The sequence below is a fragment of the Phalacrocorax aristotelis genome, chromosome 17, assembly GCF_949628215.1.
Source record: "Phalacrocorax aristotelis chromosome 17, bGulAri2.1, whole genome shotgun sequence".
In the NCBI taxonomy this organism is placed as follows: Eukaryota; Metazoa; Chordata; class Aves; order Suliformes; family Phalacrocoracidae; genus Phalacrocorax; species Phalacrocorax aristotelis.
The window spans coordinates 7984322-8011441 of record NC_134292.1 but is presented as its reverse complement, the minus strand read 5'-3'; the positions used below and the strand labels follow the sequence as shown (position 1 = coordinate 8011441).

Below are 27120 nucleotides of genomic sequence, written 5' to 3'. Positions count from 1 at the left end.
GGAGCTCTCCGAGTTTCTCGCTAACTCCCTCCCTCCTGCTCAGCAAGTCCCCCCTCCATCTTGCTGCAGTGGGAGTAAAAACCTTTGTGAGACTCAAGGAAAGAGGAGCAAAGAGTTGCTGTGCATTAACTTAATTTAACTATATGACCAAGAGCAAGATTTTGCTTGAACTCAAGATAATTCCAGCCTGGAGGAATGCCAGGGAAATTCAGCCATCCAGTTCTCGGGGGCTGCCCAGCACGGAGGCAAGGACAGGCCAAGGAACGTGGTGCACTGTCGGCGCAGACTTGGCTGTCCTTGACACGAGGATGCTGTTACCTCCTGGGACCTGAAGTCTGGCTTCCAGGAGCTGTGGGGGAAGGAAAAGGCCCTGCCACAGGTGGTGCTCGTCCTGGTTGCCGTGGTCTTCCCAAAGCTGCTCAGCATGGGCAGAGGCTGGCTGCGGGCTGCAGGGACGTTGGGCTAGTTCTCGGGGGATGTTTCAGTGATCCTGTGGCTATTCTGGGGGTGATGCTCTGGCACTGGGGCTGGGCAAGCTCAGCTGGGGAAGCCCATGCGCACACCGATCATTTACCCTGCTTGTCCCCCTTTGCAAAGCAGTGGTAGTGCAGCCGGCAGGTCCCACCCTGCTCCTCAGGGAAAGGTGCTCAATGGGGGCATCGGTCATTCCACAACATCCAAGATCCTCAACCACAGACTGTTCCACAGACCAAACCTACCTTTCCTCCCTTTCAGAGACCACTTTGTTGCAGAAGCCAAGATTGGCTGGAGGGTCTCCAACAGCTTCATCAACAGAGCCAGGAGGAAGAATGTCCAAGCAGGGCAAAGCAGCCCAGAGCAGCTGGGACGCACTTTGCACTGGCAATCCCGGTTCGAGCTGAGATACAGCCGCAGGGGAAGCGCACTGAGCTGCCATCGTTGCGCTGGCCTGGAGGACAGAAGCAGGAGGCAGCCTCCAGGCTGAGCAGGAACTGCTTCATCTTTAAGAGCAATACAGCATCAAGCACCACCGCATCCCGAGAGTCACCAAGAAGGCAGAAAAGAGCATCTCCTGCCTGTGGGTGCTACTGACAATTAACTAGCCTGATTTGTTGGAGGAGGGGCTCCGGGGGATGGCCTTGAACCTCCAGGTCTGGAGTGCCTGATCCTGTCTGTTGGCTGGGTGAATTCATTCTGCTCCACTAGCGCAAACTCACCACTCCAAGTCACGTGGAGAGCAAAGCCTCCTGGAGAGCACCCGCGCATCGCACCGAGAACCGCACAAGGGGAAGGCAGGGACCAAAGCAGGGGAACACAGAGGGCCTTTCTTTTCAGTTCTTTTGTGTGAGCAAAAGAGAAGCCAAGGAAACCGTCAGAAAAGCAACTGGTGAAGAGAGAAAAGGAAATGCTGTTACTAAACTGGAAACCTCATCTTCTTGTTGGTGCCTCTTTGGCCTGAGCAAAGCCCAGCTGCTTGGTGGTGAGTAACGCCCCCTCCTCCTGTCCTCTGGGACTGCTCGTCACCGGCAGGATGGACAGACAGGCAGACATACAGAGCATGCACTGGGGCAGGGGAGGACGAAGGAGAGAAATCTTAATAATCAGCCTAAAATTGATTCACTTCTGCTCAATCTGATTTCTTCTAACTGGATCCACATGTCCTGGCCATGGCACATTAACTTCAATTATGGCCTATTAATGTCTCCGTGATGGAGCGTGCCCCGCCGAGCACTGCGGTGACTGATGTTATGAAGGGGAAAAAAAATTACTCCAAAGAGACATGGTGTGTAATAGAAAGAGAACCGGCAGCTTTCATTGCGCCGGCCATCAGTCCTGGCAGCCAGGAAAAGCTCGTTCACCCATTCCTGAGAAGATGACTGAGCTCATTGCTGCACCGAGGAGAAAACTAAGCTGTGAACAGAGGTCTGTGGGGAAAAGTCTTTCCGCTTCCCTTCCCCACCCTGCCTGGCACACACACAAGCACACAGGCCAAGGGCTTGCTTGTGTCTATTCCTGTCTTGACTCCTCTACATCTCCAGTTACTCTGCAGATCAATAGGGACAGGACGGAAGAAGAAAAAAAGAAAAAGAGAAGAAAAAGATACAAAGAAGAAGAAAGAGAGTAAAAATAAACTGTCAGCCATGAACGGAGAAATGGACCTGGCTGAGGTTGTGGGAGGAGGAGATGCAGATGGAGTGGGCAGAGGAGTCCCTGAAGCACCCAGCCATTGCACCGACACCCAGGAAGGGAGCAGTGACCCTCAGGTATCACCAGACCCTCTGGAGATCCTGGCAAACTCTTGACCACCCCTATCCATCTGGCCCAGGAAGACAAAAGGCAGAAAACTCCTCCCCCTTCTCCCCATGTCCTTTGCTCCATCTCTTTCTGCTTTTCCCAAAAGCTCTGGGAGATCATAGTGAGGGCTATTCCTTGGTGGGAAGCAGGGGGATAAAGGATGGGGCGTGCCTGGATGGGGGCCCAGGGGCATCAGAGAAACCTCTCTGAACCCACCAGCTAAGGCTGCGGCATGAGAAACCACCCCAGCTCATGGTCTGCTCTAAGGGCAAAGCATTTTGCTCTTCCCTTCACTGTGAACATCAACTGGAAATGAGCTGCCATGTGTCTCATTGCCCTGTGGGCACTGCCAGCTGCTGGCCAAAACCCTGGTGCCATGCAGGGGCATAGGCGATGCCACATGCCTCCTCTAATGCCACGCACTGCTCTTCTGATGGCATGCACTTTGGCTGGGCACCGCTCCTCTGTCCACCTGGGGCTGCTCACATCTCTAAGTCACCAGCTCCTCTGCTCTCCTGGTGGGATTTTCTGGCTGCTTTTTACCTTTGAGCCTCCATTTGTTAATAATCATCTTTCCTCTCATTTCCATGACACTGTAGTGACTCCCTAACCAACCCCCCCCCACCACCCCAAGTTTTATCTAGGCACTTTCCTCCTGTTCCTCAAATGTAGCTGTGCCCATGTCCTGGAAGAGGCAGCAAGTGTCCATCTACAGCCCTGCCTGCCCTGCCTCCCCCCTTCCCCACACAGTGCTCCTGTCAGGCTCACATTGATTTCTCCTCTCTTCCTCTCAATAACCCACCCCTTGTTGAGCCATACACAAGATTTAATTTGGTTTTAGTCCCTGCACTGTAACTGGCTTTGCTTACAGCTGGAATTAGATTGCTTTCCAGAGAAAAAACCTGCTTGCTGGGACCAGAATAATCACAGGAGCAGAGTTAATTCACATGAAGCTTCTCCACCTTATACACCACTTATCCACAGCTCCTCAGCCAGCCATCCTGCCCTGCCCTGTGCTCATCGAAGCTGGAAGTGTCAGCCCAGGACAGGCATCAACTTCTTCCCCATCCAGGATGAGCGTCCCCTTCTCCTGGGGACCAGCCCAGCAAGCGGGGACAGCTGGGGAGAGCTGGAGCAAAGCAAAGCTGGGTCTTGCCGTAGCTCAGGACTTGGAGTTTGGGCCAGAAAAAGCAGATTTCAGAGTTTTCTTTGTCCCCGGCCAAGGAAAAGCCCTTTTCTCCCTGCTGCATCGGAGTAGTCACTGTCAGGCAGCCCGCGGTGAGCGGAGCCCAGAGGGAAGGGGAGGCGAGCAGGAGCCGCTGCTCTGCAGCAGCCGTGGGCAGCCGTCCAGGCGGGCAGCGCGCCAGCTCCGGGGGAGGCCACCAGGAGTTAGCCAGCGAGCCCCAACCTGTATCGTTCTGACCCCAGCAAAAACCCAGCATTGCAGCTTCCACTGGCCGTTCGCATCCCGACCCTCCCTTGCCAGCGCTGTCCTCAGGGTGCAGGTGGCTGTGAACTCTCAGATGTCTCATAAAGGTTCTGCCCCGCCTCTCCCCGGGGTGTTCAAAGGGGCTTTCCTCTCCTGCCCTAGTTGCCTCTTTGCACAAAGTTTTAGGGATTTTATCTCTTGAAGCCATCTCTTCTGCATTTAAATGCTATTAGATATGGACAGTGAGTTTAAAACATGGTGGGGGACTGGTGGGGGGGAGGAAGACAGCTAACAACTAGCAAGGTGCTGGTTTGTGGAGAACCCCACCAGCATAGCCAGCAGTTAAAAGTACTGAAGTGACGTATCCTGCACAAGGCAAGAGGAAAAGGCAATGGCCTCCAGGGAGGAAGGGTACCGAGAGTATTTTAACACGTATCTTAAAGCATCAAGTACCCCAAAGGTACTGTAGGTGCAGTAACAAGTCCTTGGTTACCTGCACAGTCAACTCCATGTTTGGAAGCCAAAGGTCATTGCACGAGGGCATCAAATATTTAATCCTAATTTACCTCTTTCTGAGCTGAAAACTCTGTGTCACTGTTACAGAGTCTAACCAGCCCAGATAAATTGGTACACCACTTCCAACCCTTCCTGCCGGCCATTGCGGTCAGCATGGGCTTTGGCTGGGAATTCATCCCTGTGGCTTTGCCACCGCTGCCATAACACCAAGCATCCCTGGGGGCAGCTCGGCCGCCCGGGGGGAGCGGGGCTGCAGCAGAGAGCAGGGGGCAGGACTGGCTCTGTTCAGGGTGGAGGGGAAGGTGACGAGCCGGCCTTTTCTCTTGCCTTTGCCTGATATTCTTTCACCCTCTTTGCTTTGCTATTTTGCCCCATCTTGAGCTGTTCTGAGGACAGTGGATATTTAGTACACCTGGAAATACTTCTTATGGGCAGGTGTAAAACGTCTCTCTGCACTTATCTACACAGAAGCGCTTTTCACTGAAACTCGGGCGCTTGCAGTTGCGCACGGCTGTGCTGTCCCACACCTCTGCCCGTGTGCCTGAGCTCCCCAGGGCTCCTCCCCGAGCAATCGCGGTGGCGGGCACACCGATGAGCCACGGCTGCTCTTCCCACACAGACGACCACACCGTGACCGAGGCAAAGCCCCTCTGCCTGCTGCTGCCCTCACCGCTGCCTCCTGCCTCCCCGTGGGAGCAAAGGGCTCGCCCATCCCTCACTGCAGCTTCCTTCCCCTTGGAGCACATTCAAAGCCAGCTCGGTGGCACCTGCAAAATATTTTTGTTTGCAAGTCTCAGAAGCAGACAGTTTGGACCCAATACAAACGGCTCCTCTGTCGCTGTGGTGATTCTTGTTAGCATGGGGTGGCTGATGGGGAGATTCTTCCCCTCTCGCCTGTAAGTCTCGCACAAGCTGAAGCCACAAGCTGGATGGGAAATTAGCCATCTCGGCATTTTTCCACCTTACTTTGCTTTTTCGGTTGATGTCATAATATAACACATGGCATGGTACAGAGAAATGGAAAACAAAAACCAGGAGCAACAAACCCCTTCCTGCCTTCCCCTGCCCCAAATCTGTCGGGGGGTTACCCTCACCCCAAACTTCATCTGCCAGCGCTGGGGCTGCTCCAGGGGTGCAGGACTGACTTGGGACGACCCATCCTGCTCGTACTGGCAGTGGGCTGGAGCCCAGTGAGGGGAGCCTCTTTCCTCACCCACCTCCCCGAGCCACTAGTGTCACCCCTGGGATTTTTGGGCAGACGATGCCCACACTTGCACAGCTCGGGACAGGGTATGTCAGAGGGACCTCAGACCCCAACCGTCCATCCAAGCCGTGCCCCAGCTCCTCCCACACCAGCTCCACAAGGACACAGCCCTTCTCTCAGACACTCCCGCGGCAGCCTTGGAGGTGCCCCAGCTGTTCCCTGCAATGACACATCTGTTTTATTACCGATGCTGCCCTGCCTTGGGAGAGAGGTTATTAGAGGGAGAAACACCGATCGTCTTATCGGTCAACAGAAACGCTGATGGCTTAGTTTTCTAGCAGTAACCCTCTTCTCACCCCTCCGAGAAGAGACACTCAAAGGAAAACAACAGTCGTTACCTGCCAGTGACTTCAATGTTGGAGACGGCATAGAAGTACTTGTACAAGTTCTCCCTCTGCACATAGGTGCCCCCCAGGGCCGGCCTCAGCAATCTCATCCTCAGGTCGGTCACGGTGAAGAAGTCCTTGAGCCCTTTGGCGCTCTCCAGCCGGGTGTACAAATTGTCCATGTTCCTGAGGTCGGGGCCAGCAAAGATGGCAAAGCGGTCCCTCACCTCGAATCGGACGGTCTTCTCTTTTTTGGAGCCCGCCCAGCGGGAATACTCCTCTGTGCAGAGGACCCTGTTGGCACTGGTGGTGGAGAGGTCCCGGACCCTCCGTGCTGGCATGCTGAAGGCCTCCATGCAGTCATCTGCGTAATACTGGTAGGGGTGCCAAGTCCTCCCATTGTCCAGCGATTTCTCCAGCATCATGATGGTGGGTCGGCCGTACTCAAAGGTTATCACAATGTCATCCGTCAGCTCGATGCTCTTGTTCCAGGACAGCGTGATGTTGGCCAGCAGCGGCTCCGGGTACCGGCGCCACGTCACGCTCTGCCAGTACGTGGCCAGCCCTTCGTCCTCGCTGTCGAACATGAGTTTCGGTGGGTGGGCCAGGTCCGGGTTGGAGGCGTCGCACTCGTCGCTGCACAGGTACGGGTTCTCCTGGAACAACAACAATGGTCACAAGAGAAGAAAGCAACCCCGGGGCATCGCATGGGCATCGCGGGCACGCGGCCAAGCTCGCACCGCGTCCTGGTTTTGGCTGGGATAGAGTTAATTTTCTTCCTAGTAGCTGGTATGGCGCTGTGCTTTGGATTTAGTATGAGAATAATGCTGTAACACACCGATGTTTTAGTTGTTGCTAAGTAGTGCTTGTACTAAATGAAGGACTTCTCAGCTTCCCGTGCTCTGCCAGGTGCACAAGAAGCTGGAAGGGATCACAGCCAGGACAGCTGACCCAAACTGGCCGAAGGGATATTCCATACCATATGACACCATGCTCAGCATATAAACTGCGGGGAGTTGGCCGGGGGCAGCGATCGCTGCTCGGGGCCAGCTGGGCATTGGTCAGCGAGTGGTGAGTGGCTGCATCACTTGTTTGTCCTGGCTTTTCCTCCTCTTTTTTTTTTTTTTTTTTTGTTACTTTCCTTTTCACTACATTTAAAAAAAAATATTTTATTCAAATTATTAAACTGTTCTTATCTCAACCCATGAAATTTTTTACTTTTGCCCTTCTGATTCTCTGCCCCATGCCACCGGGGATGGGTGAGTGAGCGGCTATGTGGTGCTTGGTTGCCAGGTGGGGTTAAACCACATCGCACTGTTACTGGGCCCTGGTTTTAGCTGCTTGTGTCAAATGTTAACTGCTGGCTGAACTGGAGTATGCTGGGGGTCTGGCTCTGGACGATGCTGTTTCTAAACAGGAATTTAAGACAGAAATACATGGCTTTGCCTTTGCTATAAGAACAGCTGAGCTGTTTCCTTTGCAAGGCTTTTTGGGAAAGGACCTTTCAATTTGGCATGGGGGCAGTTTTCATAGAAAGCTCTTCCCCTGAGACGGTCTCTGAGAAACTTCGCTTAATGTTGGCTGAGTTACAAGCTTATGGAAAGCTCCCTTGCAAGAACCAAATGGCTAAAATCCCCAAAGCACATCCATGCCTCTGATGGCTCCTGATGCCAAATGGGCCAGGGACACACCATCTCCCCAGTGCCTCTGAGCATGGCTGGAAGAGGGAAACCCGATTTCCCCAGCTCTGAACTGGGAGAGGACTGGGCGGTAGTGGGGAGAGCAGAGATTTGTGTTCCTGGTGTCTCCGCTGCCCCCAGGACAGCACCCTGGCCTTGGGGACATGCAGAGCAGGTATGCTCGGGGTGCACTCGCTCAGCCCGATGTGATGACCATTGATGGTCACCCCTCAGTTCAACCTACCCAAACCAACCAGAGGCTGAGCTGACAGGCGATCAGGAAGGGAATGGGGAGGCAGCTCTGTGCCCACCCGCCACTGCCCAGAAGGGACCTAGGACTCCCGCTGCCTAAACACCATCCCCAGTCACCTGCTGCTTGTCTGGGTGCCCTTAGCCTATGGCAAATAGAAGGGAACATGAGATAATGTCTGTCTTTGCAGAAACTAAGTTCCATGACTGAGCCTGGCAGTCCCTCTGCCCGCTGGGACGGGCGCTTCCCAGACCATGCTGCCCTGCCCAGCTGCAGGCAGGAGGTGCAGTGGTCCTCGCCCGCCCGCAGGGACCACGGTGGGAAGGATGGCTCCTCCCATCCAGATATCAATGCTGCTACATCAGTTGTTGCCTGCAGACCTGGGCAATGGCAGAAAAGGCCCAGCCATCCCATTTGACCCACAAGTGACAATGCATGGCTTAGCTTGCGTGGTTTGCAGGGACACCTGCACGCATCCACATGTGCTGAACTGCTCTAAGGACATATTGTCAAGGTCACGCACCAAATGTTTTGGAGGCGGGCATCACAGTTAACCATGCCAATGGGTTTATTACTCATCCATATGTGTGTTAAAGCACTTCATTACTTGCCCTGCAGCCCCTGCCTCCGGGAGCATGTGGGTCAGACCTGCCGTGGGGATGACGTGGGGCTGTGTTATAGTGGGTACCATCTGCAAAAAAACTCTGCAACACACTGCAAATCTTTTTTGCATATGAAGCATCTCTTTGCTGTCACTTTACTTCCCTCTTGGACCCAAAATCCACAGGATCTGGGAGGGATTGGTAGGACAGCGGGCTCTGCTGGGACCCTCGTCAGGGAGGCAGATCCACCTGGCAGAGGAGGAGGAGATGATAAAGCAGCTGGAGCTACTCAGAGCTGATGGCTGGAGGTGAGGAGCCTGCTGGGTGTGAAGTCTGGCCCTTCTGAGTGCAGAAGACTTGCAAGGTAAGACCAAGCTGGGTTTTGTGGTTTGGTTTGTGAATGCTTTTTGTGTGGTCGTGAGCCTGTGGGAAGGTGCTGTGTGTGGGGAGCAGCGTGCTCCTGCCCAGCCCCGGGGACCTCCTGCAGCACCAGAGCTGTGCTGGGGTGCAGGGGGCTGCTGGTCCCCGGCTCTCAGGGACCTGATGCTGATACCTGGGGGCTCAAACAAACAAGGTGCAGGGCTGGGGTCTGTGCAGTCGTGTTGTGTCCCAGGGCTGGGACAGCCCCGCTGCAAGCGTGGGGAAGTGTGGGAAGAGGCTGCTCCCGTGTCCTTGGCACGTGTCCTGCGCCATGGGCTTGCTTTGACCTGGGAAAGCATTGGAGTCTAAGTGCTTGTGACTGGCTTTTAGGGTGCCCTGCATATACCCAGGGCAAAGCAGAGGGGGGGATCTGGCTTGCACAAAAGGGTGCTCTTGTGTGCAAAGTGTGGCTGTGCTTTGGATGTGGAAAAAAAAAATGTGTGACATGAGGTGCCTTGGAAAATCTGGGCTTTGCTACCTCCACCTGGGCAACCAAAAGTCCTGGGAACTACTTAGAGATTTTCCACTCTGCATCTGCAAAATGGGCCTTTGGTGCCTCCCTGTAGCTCAGAGACACGCACTGAATGCGAGCAACATTCTGCACAGTGAGTGGAGGCCGCAGCACCGAGGAGCCTAGAAAAGCTCAAGAGGACATAAATAATTCTGTCTTCTGAGCAGCATGTGAGTAGCACGGTGCAAATAAGGCAGAAGGCTGCTCTACCAGCAGTGGGGATAAAACAAAGTAGTGAGTAGTTGATCTGTACGTGAGCACCAGGCTCCTTTGCAGGGGATGCAGCGGCAGCCGTGGGGAGAAAGGGGACTCCTGTAAATAGAGCACGTGCTCTGTGTATGTGTGTGTGTGTGCACGACACTGCCAGGGAAAGCAGCAGAAGCCAGTTGATAAAATGGGGCAAAACTCATGCTGTTTTCAACATCGTCTTGCTCTCAGACATGCACCTGCCCAAGGGTAAAGCCACGAGTGCCATGCTGGGAGTTGCTCCCCTTGCCACTCAAAAGTTAAGGCTGTAATGTGTGACTTCTCCCATCTCCATGTGTGCTGGGAGGAAGGGCTGCAGCTGGAGCTGCTGAGCTCGGTGCAGAACCCCGGAGCAGGGATGATACTAAATGGGTGCTTCAATGGATGTTTTGAAAGCAAGTGGCTATAGTTTTATTATTTTTCACTTGTTTGCAGCTGTACCAACTGAGCAAGGGAAATCAATGGAGTACTTAGGCTTGCTCGGGTGGGTCAGGTTGAGGGGTGAGGGGACCTGCCCAGGAGCTCTCTACTCCCCTCCCAATGAGGGGGAGATGCCGGCTGGGGTGCAGGGGGGCTCTGAGCTGCTCTGGGGGGGGGTCCTCTCCTGCTGTGACATGCTGTTCCGGAGCAGGGATTAAAAAAACCTAAGATATTGACATATTTAATATGCTCTCCTGACTAGTCATGTTCAGAGGAATTGTTTACCTCTGCTAATGAGACACAGCTTCCTGCTGAGGGATGTAGGTGCCTCTTAGCGCAGCTTTACAGCGGTGGCTGATGGAGAAGGAAGAAAAATCCCCATCAGCTGAAGCACTGGGGGCTCTGAGTACATTTCCTGTGCTGAGGCAACATATTGTGTTGCAGTTTGGTCCTACTGCCAATGTGGTCATACAGATGGCTTAATAGGACTGGCCTGAAAAGACCATCCCGGAGGTCCATTTTTCACCTCGTGTCTGAAGGAGGGTGCAGCAGTGCAGTGTTTTGGTGGGCTCAGATGGGGATTTGGCTCGAGGCGGCAGCACAAAGCTCTCTGATAAACCCACCTTGCTGCTCAGACCAACTCTGTATGAGCAGGAGTCTGTGTGCATGGAGCCATCCTGGCAAGAGCTTCCTTGCTGTGCAGCTTCCTTCCCTTGCGTGTGGCAGCCATCAGGGCTGCCGAAGCCCTTGAGCTGGTGTAAGATGAATCTCCACTATTTGCTGCTAGGGCTGTCCCCAGCGTGGCCACGCTAGCCAGCTTCACCTTTGCAGCTAGGGATGATGCTTCTATCAAGGTTTTCTTTGGAGGCTTCCTTAAGCAGTGGCCAAATTAACCAAGGGAAAGGGCTCTGTGACCAAACCACAGTACGAAAACAGTACCCAGACCTCCAGAGGGTGGCCAGGCTGGGAGGTGGGACAGGCTTCCCAATAGCAGTGAGGGAAGCAACTGAGTCTGACAAGCGTGATCCCCCTCCCAGTGTCCTGTCTGGAGGGACAGGGCACGTCCCTGGCAGGGGACCTGGCAAGTCAAGAGCAGGAAGAAGCGGGGCCAAAACTCTGCCTGTCTCCAATATGCTCGTCCCAGAGATCAGGGAATGGAGGTGCACAATCCCTGATGCTCCTGTACATCCCAACGTGTAAACATGCTCAGCTCAGCAGGCAGCAATCCCAAAGATGTCTTTAACCACCCTGATTCTCTGGAACAGCACACAGCTCAAGAGCTGTGTGGTTGTAAGAGGGCAAATGCAAAAATAACCTCTAAGTGACAGTGCTGAAAGGCAGGGGAGAGCCTCAAAAGCCACTGAGTGAGTCACGTCACTATGGCTTCCTCTGCTAAAATGAAGTGTTCCTTTTTGGTTTAGGTTTATTGAATTGTCCTTCCTCCATGGGATGCTCAATGCGTTCTCTGCTGGTGGGGTGGTTTGAAGTCAGCCAGGAGGGCAGGGGGGAGCGGAAACAGATGGCCGTACTTTGGCTGCTCCATTGGTCCTGGTAAGATCAGTTATAGCACTGTTGAAACAATTCCAGGTATTATTTTTGAATCTGGTTTCCTCCTTCAAGCCGTGTGTCCTCCAAAGAATCTGTCCAAAGTCTCAAGATATTTACGTCTTCAATTGAAAAGTCAGAATGCATTAGCCAGGCAAACCTGGTCTCAGCGAGCTTAAAATAAACCAGTTCACTTTGAGTCTCATGTTATTAAATCAGTCATGAGTGTCCTTAAGGCAACTAGACGTTGCAGGTTTCCAGCTCTCCAGCACGCTCTTCTGGTTGCTCATTTCTTGAGGGTGCACCAAAGAGCATGGGAACCTTGCTTAGCCCCAGCTCAGCCCAAAGGGGCAAATCCCCAGAGGTGAATTGTAAAAGCCTTGTTGAGGACAAGTTGTCCTAATAAACATCATGACAGCAAGACTGTGGCTCTGTGGGACAAGTGTCCTGGTGGGGAGTGACGTGCCTGGAAACGTGTCGCAGTCCCAGTGGCTGCAGACCCAGCCCTTGGGTTTTGCCTCCAGTTGGTGCTGGGCAAAAATGCTGCAGAAGGGACTTTCTGAAGGTGAAAGTGGGGACTTGCTCCTTGAGGAGGATTTCTTAAGAAACAAGATACCACTCTGACAAGGCGCGATGACAGGAAGCCAGGATGCTGTGGCGAAGCTGCTCCCCACCTTGCTGGGGAGGGAGGGAATGGGGGAAAACAGCTGCAATAAAAGGCCTCGGTTTTACAAAGCCCAGCTGGTTTCTAGGGCTCCTAATGAGCGCACGAAATTGTTTTGCTTTTTTTTTCTTCTGGCAGATAATGCCATTTTTAAGCCTCATAGCATAAAATTATATATTTTTGTAGGTGAAATTACTTGATTAATCATTAAGCTGTTGAATATTTTAAACAAACTAGACATCTGTTGTGAATGGTGAAAGCTGCACGGAAATAAAACTCCAGCTTTTAGGAGATCTTCATGCCAAAGGGAAGCTGGAAAGCAATTACAACCACTAGCTGCACAATGGAAAAAATAAAAAATAAAAATAATATTAAAATTAAAAAACCTCCAAGATTTGAGCAAGGGAAAATAAGTAGATGATGTGAAAGTTTGTACTGCTTAGGCATGTTCATTACAGCTCTCATAACCTGGTGTGATTTGTTTAATGGTGTCTTGGCCAGGGAACGCCCCTGGAGTTGCTTTGCTTTCAGGGGCCTCTTCTGCCTGATGGCATTGTGCTTAAGTCAAGGCTTCTGCTAAAACCTAGGTCACCCTGGGGCCAACTTGTTTTTAACTAGTCTCCTAATAAGAGTAATGGCAAGGTCTCATTGACTTGGACTAGTTTCAGAAAGGCAGACTTTTGGTTTTGTTAGTTGGGGGAGAGTTGGGGGGAAGGAATCCTTGGCTTTTTTATAGGAAGGTTTTTATCAAAGGGGAATAAAATAAATGCTTCTCTTTGGCACAAAGATCTGTGCTCTTGGGCAGGTTTCTCTTGGGTCCTTTCTTCTGTAGAGGGCTTTTTCCCCCGAGAACTGGCTCTCAAACCAAACCAGAGAGCTCTCAGACCTTGGCTGTCTCCAGGCTCTCCTGCAAGCACTGCTGATGGTTGGGACTGGGGGCTGTTTGATCTCCCCTTCCATAGCCTAAAGAGCCTGAAGAGCCGGGCCTGGCTCCCTCGACATGAGGAGCTTCCTGCAGACTCTGAAATGTGAGATCTGCTTAACCAGGCTCCTGGGGCAGGCAGGAGATGGTCTGGTGCCCACCGAAGGCTGCACCTCCTGGCCCTCGTGGGGCCGTTAGCAGCAGCTGGCACCTGCCACTGCTGTGGGAGGTGGAGGGACTGTGGGTGAGGAGGGTTGGCGCTGCCCCTCTTATCTGTTGGTTGTCATCCAGTTTCATTGAGTGGCACAAGTAATTCTGGGGAAAAACATCCCTGCACAGAAGCAGCATTTTGCTGGCCTGTGAGTTGGGTGGTTGCTGGAGTGATTTCAGTGGGGCAGGTGACAGCACAGAAACCACCTTGCCTCCTTCTTGGGAGCACTCCTGGCTGAGGAAACCTCGGTCTGAACCTCCACCCAGGTGGGGACAATCTGCTCCTCAGCACCCGCCCCATCCAGCTGCGATGTTTAAGGAGCTCTCGGGTGCATCCCAAGGGTGTCCTGCTGCTTGCGGGGCACCTGCGATGCCGCCTTTGATTTTTCTGCTTAAAGGTTAGCTGATGAGGTTCACAAATTCCCCACATTGCCTTGCACAGCAACAAACCCCTAAAGTTCGTATCAAATTTCCTCCAGATCCTGCAAAACAACTGCATTGGCAAAATCCTCGTGTGCACCTGATTCCTCCTAACGCCTGATGCCCTGCTAGCATCCCCGCTGCGGACTGCTGCCACGGGGAGGGCTGATGCTGTGGGAGATGGGGTCCCCAATGTGCGGAGGGGAGCAGGGGCCAGCCTGCTCCATCCCTGCCTCTCCTACAGGTGCTCTGGCACACGGTCCCTGCTACGTTTTATTTTTTCCCCCTCCCTTTCCCGTGCAGCGCCAAGGTGGATCGTTTGCTCAGGAAGCTGCAGGATAAAGCCAAAACGATTGTCTTGGTGCGTTTGCTTTCTTGCTTCTTTACGTTCAGCCGTGTTCCCCCGATTCACGCCAGGGATGAGCTGTGCAACTTCGCTTTGCCTCCATCCCCTGCTCTGGCTTCCTGGGCTCTGCTGGAGCTTTGCAGAGATCTCTGTCCCTGTCCCCACCCCGGCCACGCTGCGGGTTTGCTCCGGTGCCTGTCAGCACCACGCATCAGCACTGGGAAACAACCCGCCGAGAGGGGAAGATGCCATCCCCGACCCAGCTCCGGTGACAACCGCCTTTCTCCTCCCCGCTGATACAGAGTTAAATCTATTTTTTGCAACACAAATTTTTGACAAGGGCCACACTGAGCTATGTGCATTTTGGGAAACTTCCTTGGTTTTTCTTCCAATAACCGCTCCAGGACGCGATGCTTTTTCCCAAACAGAATTGCATTTACCTGGGAGAAAATGTGGGCTCGTCCTAATGTCATTACAGGGTATTTTCACTGTTGCTGCTTCTGACCTGAAGGGTCAACGGCTCTATCTAGATTTATGAAAAGACAAGGTGATTTTATGATCAAAAATAACATTTGTGGGTAATTAAATCTCATGCTTCAGGGTATAAACCCTAGCCTGCCAGTGGCCAGGATGGGACTCCCAGAGAACTGGAAATATTCTCTGACAACTAATTTTCACTCTATTCATGGGCTGGGAGGGATCAGAGGGGTGAAACAACCATAATTAATTTACAGTGATAATTTTCCAACAGCTGGCAAGTGGCATAGCTCAACAGCAGAGGTGGCTGCAAGCGTGGAAATAACTGAGGAGGAATATGAGGCCCCCCTTGAGCCAAACGGCCCCGCACTGGCCCTTCCCCACGAGCCCGAGCGAAGGTCTGTGCCCTCCTCACTTGATGCTCGGGGGAACATGGGGGGATGCCGGCACCCGTGGGGAGGCCACGTGGAGCTGCCTGGCTAGGGTCTGCTCCTCTTGCACTACCTACCCCATCCCCGGTGCACAAGCGGGCTTTCCCAGCAGCACGGCTGTGACTCAAACCCGGCAAACGTCTCAGGGACAGCTTTGCTGCACCATTTTGGGATGCCTCTTGGCACGCCAGGAGGGGTCCTGGATGGGACCATGTGCTGCAGCATTGGACTGTGGAGATGCTGGGGGTGCTCTGAATGCAAAATGCACCTTTTTGAAATGAAATCTTAATAGCTTTCTTCAGGATTATATGTTTTCTCCTTTGGTTTTTTTTTTGATACCACCTTGGTGAAGTTGTATGTATTTTGGATAATCCAGAAGCTCTCATTTCCCACGTATGGTAGAAGATCTGGTTTTCCCAAGGGTCACCCATGTGAGCCACTTGGGTGCTCGGGAATGCTCCAGCAAACCCCTTATCTGCACATCCCGCAAGCAAGCATGGCTCCAAGCCGTAGGCAGAGCCCCTGTGCGTTGCTCCCTTCTTCCTGGTAACCCTCCAAAGAGATGTTTTTAAATGGCCCATGTGTGTAGGCAGGTTCTGGCAAGACATGCATGGTTCGGTGCCCACGGGGAAGGGCAGCTCTGCTTGGGAGGCAGCAGGCTCCGGGGCAGGAATGGCATGGGAAGCTCAGGGTGGGCTGGTGGGGTGGTTTGCTCACTCGTGTGCCCTTCCCTTGCCACCTCCATCCCCCCAGCCATCTGCAAGGGGCTCTTATTAAGGCAGAGACAGCAAAGGGGGAGAAAACCATCCTCGCTAACAAGCTGTTTGCTGTTTATGAGCAGGTAAAGGCAGAGCTGGAATGAATTATTAATAGGGTGGAAATGGGGTCCCTCCACAGATCTGCTGCTAATTCTGGCTCAGCTGAATGTCACTCCCTCCATCTCCCCCCTCCCTGCTCTGGTTTGGGGCATTGATTGCTCCTCCGCTTCCTTCCCCTTCCTCCCGGATCGGAGGTTGTCTGAGCACAAGGTCACCCCTCGGCACGGGCGTTAGGACACGCTTTGCCTGCGTGCGGGATTCGGGGGAGCGTGAGTCAGCAGAAACCGGCACCGCGGCTTCATGGCACAGCTTTTAGCGAGCACGCGTCGGGACGCGCTCAGCGAGACATTTCGCTTTGCTTTTTGCCTCTTCCCTTTGGCCTGAAGCAGATACTCATTCACCGACAGCGCGCCGCTCGTTCAAGGCTCTCGAGCTCCCTTGGGCCCGTCTCTCTGCCGGAGAAGAGATTCAACCCCTACTCACGGCTGCTCTTCCCCTTCCCCCTCCAGCCTGGTTCTGAATTCGAGAAGCATCTCGTTCGTATTTCACCCTAGCTCAGCACTGTGCCCTTCTCTCCACCAGCCGTGGGGAAACATCACAGCGCCAGACAGGGTTGTGTGATAGCAGTGCAACATCACATCTCCAGGTGGGGGAACTGAGGCGGGGAGGGACTTCAGGAGCAGGCTTCACTGGGAGTGTTGGGGGGCTCCACCTTTCTGAAGATTGAGCTCCTCCAGGCACCGGCAGCTGGGCAAATTAGTGGCTCCTTCACCCAATATCGATGTGAGGGTCAAGACAAACCATAAAGGTCATGGAAATCTCTGCTCTCGCCCCATGCTGTCTCTGGAACTCTCCCCATAGTCTGCTTAGTACCTCCATGGAAAGGGTCTGAGCTGATCTTTGCACCGCAGTTGATACAACCTCTGCAGGAGGCGGACATCCAGGTGGGAAGCATTCTCTCTGCAAAGGGAGGATCTGGAGGGGGATACTGCCCATTGTGCACAAGGACCAACCCAAGTCACCTGTCCACCCTCGCAATGCAGCCGGCACCGCTCATGCACGGACACAAATCCCTTCACGCCCACTCTGGCTAAGTCAGAAACAGTCAGAAAATCTGGTGACATGATGAATTTTAACCTCCAGACTGAAATCAGCCTTGTCCATGGGTGACCTCTCCAAGAAGGGCCCCAAGCACGCCATTTGCAGGGTGAGATGCAGGCAGGACTTCCATTTCCACAGCCCTGGGCTGGCCGGGCAGCAGCTTGGCTTCTGCTTCGGATCGGCTGCCCAGCACCTTGTCCTGAAAGATGCCTGTGCAGCCCATCTGTGGGCAACGCGAGGGTTAACGCCGCCCGGAAAATTCCACTCCTAAGCAGATAATCTCATCTGTGCTGGGCACACACACGCATCTCCTGCAGCCCAGCCTCTCATGGAATAATTTTTGAGCAGCTCTTTCTTTGTGAACTGCTAATCCCCCGGTGAGCCGCCCTAAGCCCATCCCTCCTGGCGCCCTGGCCTCACCTCTGCACCCACCTCCCCGCCGGGGCTACACCCCTGCAACTGCTCCTTTTACAAGTTTGTGGATTACAGGGTGACCCAGAGCCCGAGATCAGAAGATGATGAACCAGACACCCCTCAGCCAGCAACCGTGGGCGCACGTTCAAAGACGCAGCCATTTAATCCCATTGACTGCTTTTTAGCTCGTCGCCAAACCTGGACTTTCTGTACCCAAGAGTTGCAAGCTTTGCTCTTCCCAGGGCACTTCCCTGAAGCTTGTCTACAAATTAAGCTGCTTGGATCCTGCCCCATCCCTTCTCTGCCAGATTATTAAGCCCTTGTATCTCGCTACAGAGACGTATCCGTGTCCGCAGCCCCTACCAGCAGGAGCGCAACAGCAGCGACCTGTGTGCTGGGCTCAGAGTGCATTATTGATTCAGGACTAAGAAAATGCTTAGGAAGTAGGAAAAGTGTCCTGCTCTCTAAAAGCTTGTGCGCCTTGTAAGCTCAATACATGCAGCCTTTGCAGAGAGGCTCGCTACGCTGCTATTAATATTTTATTCTGTAAGAGAGGCCCTGATAGTTTGAATGGGGGAGGGCAGGACGCGGAGGCTGGGGTGGGGAAAAAGGAGGGAGCAGAGGCGCTGCTGCCATCCTCAATGTGGGTGCAGATCTCCCCCAAAGCCTTATCAGGGGAATGCAGCTGGGTGGTGGATACCCCTGCACCCACCCCACCGCCCTGATCAGGGCTCCAATGTCTGCTGCATCAAGCACTCTGCTTTTGCTGTTGTAGGCAAAGTATTTAGCTGCTTTATGCTCTATTTTAGGAGTAACGTTTCAGCAGGTGCCTGTTGGTGGCTGGGATGGTGCTGTGGTCAGGCTGAAATATGCCCTGGCTGCTGTGGGAGGCCGTCCCTGAGGGCAGGACTGCGATCCTCTCCTTTAGAGGGTTCCTCCAAACCACCTTAATGGCAGCACGATGTAGCTGAAGCAGCCGACTCAGCCAGGAGATGGGGGCTTACAAACCCTTTCGCTGGGTGTAAAATCCAGCTGAATCTGTGCTAGTTCTCCCTTTGGGATATTCCCCCAAAAGGGACACGGAGGTGCCGAGGGCAGGACCGGACATGGTGGTGGCAGCGTCCATGCAGAGCTCGGCTTTGGGGGAGCAGGGGCCCATTGCCTGTGCCAGAGCGTGCAGCAAAATGGGTGCTGGCCCTGGGCTCCGGGCACGTGGGCGCTGGAGCCACCCGGCACTGTTCATGGGTGGGCCACCCCGCTGCCCGCTTGGGCACCCGTCACCACGCTGCTCTTGCCTTCCTGTACGACTTGTCAGAGGTGGAAGCTGGAGTCCCGGGCTGTGCCTGGCGCTGCTCGGCAGCAGCAGTGGTGCTCACAGCATCTCGGTGGAGAACTCCCGCCAAGCAGGTCAGCAACAGCCCATGTGCATAACAACCCTGGCAAGTCAGAAATTTGGGTGCTGCTACCCAAGCATTGCTGAGCTGCTGTTGCTCACGCTTGATGGAGCTCACCATCTAGGTCAGAGGAGGAATTCATTAACCTCAGGACCCCCCTGGCCATCGCCGCGTTGCCGTAAGCTCTGAACCCCATAGGGCAGGGACTGTGTGAGACGTGCACAGAGTGACTGCTGGCTCCTCACCGCCCCGTCCCCCTCCCCGGTGGGATGCAGGGGTCTGGTTGTTTCTGGAGAGCGGGGCTGAGCTCAGCAGAAAACAGTGAAGCCACTGGTGCCAGGGGCCATGGCTCTGGCGGGGATGGGGGCAACCACTCCTGAAGGCCCCTCCATGCCTTAGGCTGAGCTGTTTGGGTTGTGCTGTGGGGGCTGCTGCGAAGGAAGAGGCTGTGCTGACTGACTCAGGGACAGGGCTTTTGGCACAGTTTGGGCAAGTTTCCAGTTTGGTTTCTCCAAAACAATGGCATGAGCCAGGTGCAGAGCTTGGATGGGTCCCCATCGAGGACATCAGGATTGCTTGCTTGTTGCTGTGCTGCCCCAGAGCGTAACCGCGGGGGGAGAGGTGCCCATCCGGCACCGTGTGTGATTTTTGCAACCCCACTTCTGCAGTTTGCTGCCTGTCGCTCTTGCGGAGGTGCGTTTCCGACAGCAAACTGAGCTGAGCTGGTCTGACTGACCCTGGCTCCGCAGCTTGTGGTGCTGCCACAGGGGCACCAGCGGGGAGGCAGCTGTTGCTCGTGTGGGGCAACAGGCAGGGCTGTAGGGCTGGGACAGCCTAAACCCCACACCTCAAAATCCTGATGGTAAAAATATTGTGTATGGGGTCTGAAACTGTAATCAGGCTCGACTAAGGTTAAAACTGGACGTTCACCTAGGGAAACCAGAGAGTGGTAGGAGAGCACTTCCTTCCACTCAGGCAGTCTTGTCTGCAGGGAGAATTCATTCTAAAGTTTAATGGGAGATCTTATCTATGTTATAGAATAAAAATAAAAGAATAGGGATTCAGGGAAATCCCTCCAGCTTCAAAAGTTGCTTTTGGAAAACTGTGATACCTGGAGCTGGTGTATGAGTGAGCGTAAGGGCTGCTCTCGTGGCTCTGGCCATGCTCCCCAGCCAGTCTTCGGAGTCAGTTCTCTCCAGCTTTTGCCATCTGGACGCCGTTTCCTTTGAAGAGCAAAGCTTTTCTTAAAAGCAGTTTATTCTTTGCCATCTCTTTCAAGGTGGTGGTAAACTTTCTGTTCACTGTACCAATTAAATCTACTTGACAGCTTGATTTTTATCTCTGTGCCTTTTCCATCAGCAAGTGGAAATGCTCCTTGTTAGGGGAGCAGCATCCCACTTTACAACAAGATGAATCCCAAACTGGGCATTTAAGGAAATCGCTACGGACTGTGAGGGGAAATCCCGTTTGTTCAGCACTCTCTAATTTAAAGCTGAATTGTATTCTTTCATTTTCTGTAAAGCCTCTGCTTTTGTAACACTGAGGTCCTGCCGTACTCTGGAGTAGCCTCTGTGGTAGGAGAGGAGTAGTGTGTAATTTGCTGAGCAGCTAATAACATGCAATCCAAGGGTCTGGCCCCAAGGGCAGGGAGCCGCTGATCTTGACTTCAAATAAGCGTTCTCTGCAGCAACCCTGATGCTGAGAAGTGATTAGGGGTGGGAACAAAACCGAAGGGCCCAGACCCTTTCTCCCACACTCAAAAGCAATGTCACAACGGGTGCAGGGGGTAGATTAGGGAAACCTTCATCCAGATGGAAATGGCAGCAGTTGCTTTTTCCAGGCTGTCCTCAAAGGAAAGGGGAATATTTTCCAGGTGTTAATTTAATGTTCAGGAGGGTTGATAGGGGAAGGGGGGCTGTTATCATATCACAGATGTGAAAAGGTAGCTGTGGCTTTCTGTCCCCACGACCCTGTCTGAGCTGTCACGGGCAATTTGGCAGCAGAGATGGATTTCCTGTGCTGCTGAATTTTGCCATAAGGGCAAAGTAATTGTTCCCAATACCACATAGGTCCCATAAGAAGGGGCAAAGGGAAACTCTGTCTCCCAGCCCTCTGCTAAAGCCAAGGATGGGTTTGCACCAACAGTGGGTAGTGCTGATTTATTCAAGGAGGAGGGAGAACATCCACTTTTCTTGGAAAGGATTTTTCATTTCACTTGTACAGGGGCTCTGCTCAGCCCAAAGGCTGCCCTTGAATCCCGAGGCGGTCGCAAGGCTAAGGACCCCTCGCACTTTGTCCCCCTCAGTTCTTCTGCCTGAAAGAAGGCGCAGGGGCAGCATGGCCACCTCCCTGAGATGGGTGGGATGGGGAAGGGCTGCGGGGTTTGTCTCTGCTTGGAGTACCAGAAGGGATGGATCCCTCCTTTAATCACCAGATCATGCTGCATCTTTAAAAATGTTTTTCAAAGAGCATCTCTGAAGCAACTCCATTTTTCTTCTTACTTTAATAACTTCGACTTTATTCTTAATCATCCCCAAACCCACAATCCTTTGTTTGCGCCTAAACAGGGATATGAAGATACGGGTGTGTAGAGTTGCATGAGATGGGCTAAGAATGTAGGGAAAATCATTTCTGTGCTCAAAAGTTTGTCTGCTTTTTCCAGTTTTAGCACCTGGTCTACTATGAGAAATAGTTCTTTAGTACAAGCCTTATAACGACATGTCATTCAGAAAAGTTTAGCTAAGAATTAAACTAAACATCAAATTTGGCTGAATGTGTAATGAATAAATAAAGCCTTTTCCTTTCATGTACCTGTGCCAAAATCAACAAGCTCTATTAGCTGATGAAACAATGCTGACGCCAAATAAAAATACCCCTGACCCATCAATATGGGCTAAGAGCTCGGCCCTGCATCAAAGAGCATTATCTGAACAAGGAATGCTGTCTTGACACCTCGGGGGGGGAAGGGCTCCCATCCCAGCAGCGAGCTGGGCTCACTGTGCCGCCGGCCGGGTGCGGGGAGCTCTCAGCAGGGTGCGGAGGAGCGGTGAAACCACTACGTGATGGCCGCTGGCTCGCAGGCAGTCTGCTCTGGACGCCTCTCCTGTATGCCTCACCTTGCTTTGGCTAGAAATATTTGGAAACCCCTTGAGCTGCAAACCTGTTTGGAGCAGGGACCGTGGCTTTGGTGTGTTTTTGCTGCCTGCCCCGCGTGTAAATTGCCCACAAAACCAGCATTTTTCGTTTTCTAATCATGTGTGCAAAACTCCAGTGCTTGAAGGTGGAATTCTCAAAGGTCCCTGCTCGGTATCAAAGAAATGCTTCAGCATCTCAGAATATCTCAATACCTGGGAGCACCCCGCCAGCTGTGCCTTCCGCCTCCTCCCCGGGAGGGTGGGATGGCAAAGTAACGCCACATCCCCGCTCTGCCCCACGCAGCCTGTGCAATGTTGTCGTTCCCCAGCCATGCCTGTCCTGCAAACCCCTCTCATTTGAAATCTGCATTTAGCTGCTCTGTGCCATGCCCCAGATGAGATCTTTGAAGTTTCACCTTTCCCTTGGCATCCTTGGTTAAGAGATCTGTTCCCTGTTAGTCTTCAGTCACACTTTTAGATTCATTCAGGCTTTTATTTACTTATCCATCTGTCTTCGTGCTCCCACCACTCCCCCTGCCCTGCCAGAAGGGAAAGTACAATTCATTTTTCAGGTGACCCTGCCAGAAAGGCATTGACATGAATAGGAGAAGGTTCAGGAACTGTGGAAAAAACAAAACTCCTGACTTTAATAAGCAGCATAATGCTTCCCAACCAGAAGGGAGCAGCCAGATGTGACTAGAATTGTTGTAAAACAGAAAAAATAATCCTCCAAATAATTCCTACAATCCCCCAGACACCTCCTTTTGCAGAACTCTGAGAGTGCTGCTTGAAGTTGTTGAAACCGTAGCGTGCAATCCTGCAGGCTGTGCAATGCCTCCTTGGTACTGGTACCGCCTCGTAGGGAACATTCCCTGTCTTACAGGGTCCTGACTGTCACCAGGACTCTGCTCCTCTGCCTGCCCACAGTGATGCCCCACACAGAGACACTGTCCAGCTCCCTCTTGTCTGGCTGCCTTAAGCAAGGAGGGATGTTTGTCTTTAATTTTGGTTTCACTAGTCTGAGCAGTGCAGGTGTCCTGCTGGGCTGTGCTTAATTCTGAGTAACGTTAGTTTAACTGCATGGACAGTACCCTGCTGTTTTGAAAGACACCTAAGAAAGCAATATAGTCACTGTAAGAACTTCTCTGCTGGAAAGCCAGGCTCCTATGAGAACCCACCTGTTACATAAAAATAATTAAAACCTGAAGAGAAAGGATAACAGGACACCAAAAGGCATCTGAGCAGGCTGGCAGGCAAGGAGCTGCACAGGGTTCATGCGAAGCACTAACCCTCCCCTCTCGCAGCAAGGGCCCGGCCTCGGAGGTTGTAACGATCGGTGGGCAGCGACATTGATTTTTGTCCAGCGCTTCCTTTGCGCAGGGGTAGCAAAACTCCGCTCGCCTCTCTGCATGTCAATAGGTGTCAAGTCACCACCCAGGACCGGCGATGGAAAGGCCAATTCTTGCTGATTCCACTTTCTACTGACCATAAGGGGATGCTCAGCAGTAAATGGCCACGTGTCATTCTCTGTTGCAGAGGCCGTGAAAATTTACCTTGATTGCCTCCCAGCACACACCGCTCAAGTCCTTAGGCTGGACTAGAGCCTGGATCCCTCCTGCAGCCATCTCATACTCCGTGCACCAAGTGCTGGGTGAGCTCCTTGCTCACCTCAACAGGGCTGCTCTTCATCTGCTTCATTTTCAAAACTATAATCCTCTGGATAGGACAGTGCTGGTGCAAGACGGGGGAGGAATGGCTATGAACACAGTGGGATCTCATAAACCTATCCCAAAAAATCTGAGAAATAACTTGCAATATATTACTCCTGTTCTTGGCTTGATTCTTCATCAGGGAATTGCCCAGGGACATTACTGTGGATGCTGGTTTCTGTGTCGGAAGAGGAATGCTGGGCCAGGTGCACACCCAGGGGTGAGGCAGGGACAGGAAGGCAAATCCATGTTTTGCATTTGTGTAACTCCCATTCACGGCTGTGCACGGTGTTTGCAAGTGTTACAGCACATGGCAGGCGTACGCTACAAGGAAATACTGCTGGTGCCCAGAATAGAAATATTTTAGCTCAGTATTGACTGAATCAAGAGATGTAGAAAGCTGATTGCAGTTTGTGTCTTTTGCTTCCTTGGAGGTCAGTGGAACTGAAGCCTGGAGCATCCTCAGCCAGAAAGCATTTGCAAATAGCTGCAGTGAATGTGGCAGAAAGCTATCTGGTGTTCACCTTTTAATCCTTCTGCAGCCAGTCAGATAAATGGAAATCCGGACTGACCCATCAATAGTTAACTGTTTTATTTGCAACCTTTAACTTAATCTTTCTTTTCAAATGATCTTTTAAAAGGAAGTGCTGCTACTTATTGGGAAGTAGTGAAAATACCTTCCCTGGTACTAATGAGACTCCTTAGGCTGGGGACAACTGGGTAAATAAATAGTGGTGGCATGTTTTGATGGACATAAGTGTTTGGCATCTCCTGGTATCAAAGCAGCATTTTTCTCGTGGATTTTCAAGACATGCCCTGAGCTGGTTGGGCCCAGGGTATTTTCTATGTGTACATGGATTTTCTAGGTGGGGAACTGAGGCATGGGCTATCTGAGTCTGGGTAATGCTGGCAATAGAAATTGGGACTCCTGTCCCCTCTTCTGCTGATTTAGAGGGAGAACTCCCCTTCTCATCACAGGTAATAGGCTAATATACTCCTTGTCTAGTGCTCACCCCAATAGAAACCCTGTCAGCACGGACTGACTCGGTCACTGTGCCTTAAACGTGTGCTCAGACCAATCCTGGAGGACATTTGGGAGGGGGTGTTACAGCCATGCTGTTTTGCTCTTTGCTTTGACCCCCGAACTCTTTTTAACAACATAAAGCCTCGTGAATTATAAATAAAATGTTCCTGCTGAGCCTTGTGGTGCACGGAATGAAATGCAATGATTAATATTTAAGAGAAAATAAGCTAAAGATTTTAACTACAGGGGCAAGTGTCTGTCCAGAGTCTTTTCATGTGGAGGCTAGAAGAGAGGGAGAGCTGCATTTTCAGGGACTTCAGTGAAACTCGTGGCTGTCAGACCGACTGCCTGAGCTGCCGGAGCGCGGGGCCGCGCTGGCCTCCACCACCCTGCCCCTCGCTCTTACTCATGCCAAGACGAGGCACCCGCCTCTGACAAAACCCTGGTGCCGGCGCAGCCTTTCGGGATGGGATGGTGAACACACCCCACGCACTTTAGCAAGCAGAGGGTTGTGCTCAGAGCAGCTCAGGTTGCGCGCTCACTGGGGGCAGAGCTTTTCCAAAACCCAGACCTTACCACCCCAGCCCAGGACTTACCAAGCCCCTCCTGGCTCCTCCTCACCCTCCCGTCAGCATGCCAGCACCATCCCTGCTCTAGGGCCAACCTCTCATCAGCACAGCACCGTGACGGGTAGGACACCTCCCCATTTTGCAGTCGGGGAGACCGAAAACCGAAGGCAGCAGCCGCCGCTGCTGTCCTGAACCAAAATGTCCTTGTAACAGCATGTCACAGGACACTGCCTCTGGCCACCTGCACGCAGTGTCTGTTATAACATGTCAAGTAAGGAGGGAAGCACTTACATGGGTGCAGAACCTCTCTGGCGGGTCCCCACAAGTGATTCCTGCTGGCTCCACCCGTACAGTCACATAATCCTTCATCCGCATGGCCTTGGGTTGACAAGCATAAAACTCCCATGACGGGCCATCGTCCGTGGTCACCCAGGACTTGCAAATGTCATACTGTCCCATGGCCAAGGGGAGACAGTGCAGGAGGAGAGCAACCAGGTAGAGCATGGCAGCTGTGGCCAAACACGGGATCCCTGGGCGAGGGCAGTGCCGAGAGTCCCGAGGAAGGCAGCTACTGGGCTAGGGGTTGCTCTCAGGATCAGCATGGAAACTCCTCATCTAAAAATGATCCAGTCTAAGGAGATCCAGAGGATAACAGGAACGATCCCACTCTGCACACTGTATTTGGACGTGGAAAGTTTCTCTTGGCACAGAAGCCAACTTTGCAAATCACTTGGGTGGGAAAGTTTTGGCCAGAGTTGCTGATCAGTGGTCAAAAGTCTTCCTTAACCTCATTTTTTCCCCTTTTATTGCACAAAGGGGCTTCCAAATCAGCAGGAAAATATCTAGAGGTGACTCCAGTCAATCAATAGAAAGATCAAGTTCTGAGCTGCTGATGAAATTTGATAGGAGTAAATTGGAAAGGCTGTGAGACGGTGCTGGATCAGGTTTTCCTCAACCTTCTTGTCTGCCACAAATGCGTCGCTGTGGAAAGTGCCTTAAACCATGGTATGCCTTAAATAATTATTGGGGCTTTTCAACATTAATACATCAGATAAATAGAGCAGCTGGTCATCAGTACAACTCTGACAAGAGAGACTTCTTGGAGCTAAAATTCCTTTCTCCCAAAGGATGGCTGTGCCAACGTAAACACGTTGGGTGGCAAGATGTGCAGTGGTGCCAGCAGGATGCTGGGCGGTCAGTGGGTTGACAGGAACAGTGCTGGCCTTGCTGCTTCTCCCCCTGCGTCTTGCAGCAGTGGCGAGGATTTCTGTCTGACTCTGCCTTTTGGCCACCAAGCGTCAAGTTTCCCAAGCCTTCAGCTGCAAGGCATGCTGCTACCTGAGATCTCCTCTCTCTTTCATGGTCAGGGCAAAGGGAGAGTTCATTAGCAGGCTGCACCTGCAACAAATTGAAAGACAAATTAGCTGGGAGCAAGGGGCAGGGGTGCACTTGGAGCAACAAGACTTGTAGGGATAGGGGTCCCCCAGGACAGACAACCCTCAGCTGGGCTTCCCGAGCCACAAGCCAGGTTTTTGTAAAAGGGAGATATACAACTTTAATAAAAAGAAATCCATAGTAAGATGCTTATGGCTTTTCTGCTGTTTGGGAGATGGGAAGGAGTGCTGCCCCATTTAAGGTATCTGGTTTGTAACAGCAGCTGGAGAAGAGCTCTAATGGGTCTTCAAATAATATCAAGAAGCAGCTATAGGTCATTAGAAGACAGAGAATATGCAGACACAGAGCAGGGACAGACAGACAAATTGATAGTCTTAAAAAGATAAGCAAATAAATAAGACAGCTGTGGAGACAGATACATTGTCCAGCATCCTCACATATGATTTATCTGAACAATAACATTTAATAAAAAACAATTTAAAGTCCTAATAACATTTAAGGTTCACCTAATACAAAGAACAGTGACCTTCCCCGTATTCATTTCAGGTTAGAGCAACATTTCTGCAATTTTGTCATCTTTCCAGCAGAGCTATAAAAACCTGAAGTAATT

General features: G+C 52.3%; 1 protein-coding gene across 1 annotated transcript in view; it reads right to left on the bottom strand.

Moving 5' to 3' along the window:
- NTNG2 (netrin G2) overlaps positions 1-25710 on the bottom strand; it is a 47936-nt gene extending 22226 nt beyond the window's left edge. Inside the window, exons 1-2 of the mRNA XM_075112377.1 lie at positions 25407-25710; positions 5822-6465 (exon numbers count right to left, since the gene is read on the bottom strand). Coding sequence (XP_074968478.1) covers positions 5822-6465; positions 25407-25619 — 857 coding nt within the window. The 5' untranslated portion in view covers positions 25620-25710. The remainder of the gene's footprint in view (positions 1-5821; positions 6466-25406) is intronic.
- Between the last annotated feature and the right edge of the window lie 1410 nt (positions 25711-27120).